Source organism: Anguilla anguilla, chromosome 13, assembly GCF_013347855.1.
Source record: "Anguilla anguilla isolate fAngAng1 chromosome 13, fAngAng1.pri, whole genome shotgun sequence".
NCBI lineage: Eukaryota > Metazoa > Chordata > Actinopteri > Anguilliformes > Anguillidae > Anguilla > Anguilla anguilla.
This window is the reverse complement of record NC_049213.1, coordinates 3,917,874-3,923,873: the sequence shown is the minus strand read 5'-3', so window position 1 is coordinate 3,923,873 and position 6,000 is coordinate 3,917,874. Positions and strand designations below refer to the sequence as shown.

Here is a 6,000-nt window from a genome sequence, read left to right as displayed (position 1 = left end):
CATCTTTTTGTCTGATTTATAGACCTGCACATACTCCTGCACCTCCACCTTTTTGAGTGTACCTTACAGGGACATTTCTGGGGTGTCCCTGGGGGCCAATGGTGTGTGTGCCCTGTGATAGTTTAGTGACCTGCCTTTCGCACAATGCATGCTGGGATAGGCTCCAGCACCCCCAGCGACCTTGACCAGGAAAAAGCGGATATAGATAATGGATTGATAGATAAAATGGCGGATGGATGGACTGAGCTGGGCCTGGGTCCAGACCTGGATTCGGGTCCAGGGTAAGCAGGTACAGATAATGGAGGATGGATGATTTTGCTGGGCCTGGTTCGGGTCCAGGCCTGGGTTCGGGTCTAGGCCTGGGTCATACCGACCTGCTCTGCCACCTCCCGGGCCAGCTGCTGGGCTCTCTCTGGGTCTGCACACGGCTGGGCAGAGGGGGCGGGGGCTGGGGCGGGGGCAACCGCTGGACTGGGCGTGGCTTCTGAGGGTGCTTTAGGCTGAGAGAGAGAGGGAGAGGGAGAGAGAGAGAGAGAGAGGGAGAGAGAGAGGGAGAGGGAGAGGGAGAGAGAGAGGGAGAGAGGGGAGAGGGAGTGGGAGAGAGGGAGAGGGAGAGAGGGGAGAGGGAGTGAGAGAGAGGGAGAGGGAGAGAGGGGGGAGGGAGAGGGAAGAAGAGAGAGAAAGAGGGTGGAAAAGAGTTTTACAAAAAAAAACATGGCTACCAAAAGAACATGTATGTGGCTACTGTGAGGTAGAGAGACAGCATCTCTTACATTATATTACAGGCGTTTAGCAGACACTCTTATCCAGAGCGACTTAGACAACTTTTACACAGCATTTACATTGCATCCATTTATACAGCTGGATGTACACTGACGCAATGCAGGTTAAGTATCTTGCTCAAGGGTACAACGGCAGTGTCCTACCTGGGAATCGAACCTGTGACCTTCAGGTTACAAGACCAGCTCTTAAATGAACCTGTATCTGATATTCGTGTTACTGTTGATTATGTGCATTACGTGACTGACGCTTTGGAAATATTATTCCTGTGTGTGGTCAGGGCAAAAATGCCATGATTTTTGAGGGGGGGGGAGGGGTAGAGGATGGGTCATTGAAATGTGAAGATGCTGAAAATTAAAACTATTTTTAGGGACCAGGTTTTACTGACAACCTGAAAATTCATAATGACTGTATCAGAATGCAGATGTTGGCTCACAGATGATCGATTAACTATGGATGCAAGTTGAGACAGACAGACAGACTGACAGACAGACAGGCAGACAGCAGGCAACAGAGATTCAGGCAGACAGGAGGTGGAATTGAGCCGCCTGGCAGCGCAAGGATTAGTTTAGGCCTCCTGTCACACTCCTGTCTCAAGACTCACACTCTTCCAGCAACGACTTTTTCCAAAAGTCATCCGGGTTTGTTTCATTAGACTGGTAAATGGTAAATGGACTGCATTTATATAGCGCTTTTATCCAAAGCGCTTTACAATTGATGCCTCTCATTCGCCAGAGCAGTTAGGGGTTAGGTGTCTTGCTCAAGGACACTTCGACATGCCCAGACTGATCGGAATCACCGTGGTTACAGCGCGGCCTGTTGATTGGTCTAACGGTCATAGCAACAGAAATGAATGTTTCTGTCAGCACTGAATTATGAATACAAAAAGTGCCTCCATCCACTAGTCTAATGAAATCAAACCGGTGTCAAAAAGTTAATGGTGGAAAACAAGCATTTAATAATCCGACGTATAAACACAGACACACCAGAAACTATCAGACGCATTTGTAAAGATGGTAGAAAAACCGTGTGGGACTAGTTAGATAACAAAGCTTCACTCCATCGTCCGTCTCTGCGTTCAAAACGAGCCAAAAAACCTACGCCAAAAAAGAACTCAGCAGAAAACAAAACGTGTTTTCGTTTAAGCATAACTTTTAAATAAATAATGAATGTCAGGAAAGTGTTTTCCCTTTATTCAAAAACGAAATTGCAACACAACCAAGCCTGGAGAGCCCCATCCTCAGACCTCGGGCCGATCGTACCGCCGACGTGTTTCTCTGGCTCTTCGGAAGGCCGGGCGGCTCGCTGCGACGCGATGAGATCCCCCGAGCCCCTCCTTCCCGCCGTCTCCGCTCGGAGGGAGCGGCGAGCGGCGGCGGGATCGAGGAACGCGGGCTCCGAAGGGGCGGCCCGGAGCCGATTAGCGGCGTCGCGTCGTCGGCCGGCGATAGCGCCTCGCGCCGCGAACCCACCCCGGTCGGGCCCCCCCCCCCCCCCCGCAAACCAGGCCCCGGGGGAACCCGCGAAGCGCGGAACACTCCGCCAGAGCGGAGAACAAAGGGCCAAGCCAGCGCTCCGGGGAAGCGTCAGCGCCTATTTTTAAGAGAAGCAAAGCAGCCGCGCGCGCTAGTTAGCGAGTCCCCGCGGACGAGTTAGCGCCCGTCGACGGCAATAGAAGCGAGAGATTTCCGCCAAGCGAGCGGCGCCGGATTACCTGAGGACCGGCAGGCTCCTCTTCCGGCTGGAAGGGGGGGAGGGAAGGAGAGGCAGAGATGAGAAAGGGTGGGGGGGAAGGAGAGAGAAAGCACTAGGGAAGATAAGAAGAGTGAAGTGTGAGAAAGGAGGGCGCGCAGCCTTTCGGGGGTTAACCGGCTGGATCCAGTCAGAAACGAGGCCGCGCTATTGGCCGATGTCTGAAGATCTGAGTGCGCGTCACGGTAACCCAGCAGGTGCATGACCTTTGACCTCTCACCTGCTGACCCCCGAACCTCTTCTTCAATGCCTCAATCTGATCGGCCTCCAGCTTCTGGAACAACGGACTGACCTGGAGAGAGAGAGAGAGAGAGAGAGAGAGAGGGAGTGAGATTCACAAAGGGATGGAGGGAATGAAAAAAAGAACAAGAGAAACAGAGAGAATGAGAGTGCAAGAGTGAGGAGAGAGAGTGAGTATGTGAGTATGTGTGAGAGAGACAGACAGACAGAAAGAGAGTGAGTATATGAGAGACAGACAGAAAGAGAGAGTGAGTATGTATGAAAGAGACAGACAGACAGAAAGAGGGTGAGTATTAGAGACAGACAGACAGAGAGAGTGAGTGTGAGAGAGACAGACAGAAAGAGAGAGTGAGTGTGAGAGAGACAGACAGACAGACAGAGAGTGAGTATTAGAGACAGACAGACAGAAAGAGAGAGTGAGTGTGAGAGAGACAGACAGACAGAAAGAGAGTGAGTATATGAGAGACAGACAGACAGAGAGTGAGTATTAGAGACAGACAGACAGAAAGAGAGAGTGAGTGTGAGAGAGACAGACAGACAGAAAGAGAGAGTGAGTGTGAGAGAGAGAGACAGACAGACAGAAAGAGAGAGAGTGTGAGAGACAGACAGACAGAAAGAGAGAGTGAATGTGAGAGACAGACAGACAGAAAGAGAGAGTGAGTGTGAGAGGTTCTGTACATATGAACCAACATCCATCAATTTGAAGGCACCAATGCTAACAGCATTAGCCACAGATGGCAAATTAGCCCAAAACTCTGCTCAGAGTTGGCAGTGAATCACACTGAAAGGGAGATGGGTGGCATGTAGCTGGACTGTGGGTGTAATGTCCCCTCCCCTGGCGCTGAGGGTATACTCCGGCGCCCAGTGTGCCCGCTCGGGTGCGCCCGCTCACCGTGCCGATGCGATGCCCGGCGGGCAGGACGCAGACGAAGCTGCCCGCGCCCTGGAGCGCGGCCTCCATGCAGGTGGGCGGAGCCCGCAGCTGGTCGCGGATGGCGGCGCCGACCGTGGGCATGTAGGGGTGGAGCAGGGCGGAGAGCAGGCAGGCCACGTTCACCGCCACGCCCGTCACCGTGCCAGCGCGCTTCCTGGGGGGGGGGGGGAAGAGCGGGGCGTTACACAAACACACACACTCCCGAGAGACAGGAGGGCGGAGTCATATCAGGGAGGGGGTGTTTTTACACAGAGAGCAGCCAGTGGGTGGAAAGCTCGCTGCTCTGCACCGGGGAATGTGCGAGCCAATGAAAATGCAGACGCTGCTGTGCGAGCCAATGAAAATGCAGACGCTGCTGTGTGAGCCAATGAAAGAGCAGACGCTGCTGTGTGAGCCAATGAAAGCGCAGACGCTGCTGTGTGAGCCAATGAAAAGGCAGACGCTGGCTGCATAAGCCTACGGATAAAAGCAAATGCAAATGTGTGTGTGCAGAAGGGAATGCCTTCAACTCCAAAAGAGAATTTGAAATGAAAACATTTTTTTTTCTTGGTCATGTAGGAGAGGCAGAGACCCTGAGGAATTTAGTGTCAGATCTAATCAAATATGTGTCATTAATACTTTAAACTTTGGAAAAATGCTGGAAAATTTTGAAAACACTACTGATCCCAGGAATTTTCATTTAAACGTGTGCCAAACTGCAAAACAAAATAAAGGAATCATCTTATTAGAATATAGGTGAAACTGGACTTGGGGCAGGGCTACACAGAAGAACAGAGAGGGGGTGGGGCTACACTGAAGAACAGAGAGGGGGTGGGGCTACACAGAGGAACAGGGAGGGGGTGGGGCTACACAGAGGAACAGAGAGGGGGCAGTACAGAGGAACAGAGATGGGGCAGTACAGAGGAACAGAGAGGGGGCGGGACAAGATGGTGCAAAGTGCGAGAGGGACACCTGCCTCTCCTGGTCCCCTCCTTTGATCTTCTTCCAGGGCTCATTGACCTGGATGTACTGGTTTCCATGGCGAGAGATGTTGAGGATGCACTTCAGAGCGTCCCGGATTCTGAAACACATGGCAGTGTCAGGGGACATCCACCAGGTGGCACTGTGTGCAGCTAAAGTGTCAGTCATTCACATCTCTGTGGATTGCCGCTATTTGAAAGCAGCACTTCTAGCTTTTCTTCAGTGCTTTCCTCCAGATTTACCTGCGCTTACTGCAGCAACCTGTGCTATAGGATTAGGAGAGCACAGGTGAGCCTGTGCTTTGGGATTAGGAGTGCGCAGGTGAGCCTGTGTTATGGGATTAGGAGAACGCTGGTGAGCCTGTGCTATGGGATTAGGAGAGTGCAGATGAGCCTGTGCTATGGGATTATGAGAATGCAGGTGAACCTGTGCTATGGGATTAGGAGAGTGCAGATGAGCCTGTGCTATGGGATTAGGAGAGCGCAGGTGAGCCTGTGCTATGGGATTAGGAGAGCTCAAACAAGCCTGTGCTATGGGATTAAAAGAACGCAGGTGAGCCTGTGCTATGGGATTAGGAGAGTGCAGATGAGCCTGTGCTATGGGATTAGGACAGCGCAGGTGAGCCTGTGCTATGGGATTAGGAGAGCGCAGATGTGTGTGTGTGTGTGTGTGTGTGTGTGTGTGTGTGCAAGGGACAGCTGTATGTAATTTGAGTGTGAGAGACAGACAGGTGTGTGTAGTTAGCGTGTCAGACAGAGAGGTGTGTGTAGTTAGGGTGTGAGACACAGGTGTATGTAATTAGAGTGTGAGACAGACAGGTGTGTGTAGTTAGCGTGAGAGACAGGTGTATGTAGTTAGTGTGTGAGACAGACAGGTGTATGTAGTTAGTGTGTGAGACAGACAGGTGTATGTAGTTAGTGTGTGAGACAGACAGGTGTGTGTAGTTAGCGTGTGAGACAGACATTTGTATGTAGTTAGCGTGAGAGACAGACAGGTGTATGTAGTTAGTGTGTGAGACAGACAGGTGTGTGTAGTTAGCGTGAGAGACAGACAGGTGTGTGTAGTTAGTATGAGAGACAGACAGGTGTATGTAGTTAGTGTGTGAGACGGACAGGTGTATGTAGTTAGTGTGTGAGACAGACAGGTGTGTGTAGTTAGTGTGTGAGACAGACAGGTGTATGTAGTTAGTGTGTGAGACAGACAGGTGTGTGTAGTTAGCGCGTGAGACAGACAGGTGTGTGTAGTTAGCGTGTGAGACAGACAGTCGTATGTAGTTAGCGCGAGAGACAGACAGGTGTATGTAGTTAACGTGTGAAAGACACAGGTGTATGTAG

The 6,000-nt window shown here is 51.5% G+C and overlaps 1 protein-coding gene across 1 annotated transcript in view; it reads right to left on the bottom strand.

Moving 5' to 3' along the window:
- mars1 (methionyl-tRNA synthetase 1) overlaps nucleotides 1–6,000 on the bottom strand; it is a 28,427-nt gene that overhangs the window by 3,236 nt on the left and 19,191 nt on the right. The window contains exons 17-20 of the mRNA XM_035386837.1: nucleotides 4,658–4,766; nucleotides 3,665–3,856; nucleotides 2,753–2,824; nucleotides 375–500 (exon numbers count right to left, since the gene is read on the bottom strand). Of these exons, the coding sequence (XP_035242728.1) occupies nucleotides 375–500; nucleotides 2,753–2,824; nucleotides 3,665–3,856; nucleotides 4,658–4,766 (499 nt within the window). The remainder of the gene's footprint in view (nucleotides 1–374; nucleotides 501–2,752; nucleotides 2,825–3,664; nucleotides 3,857–4,657; nucleotides 4,767–6,000) is intronic.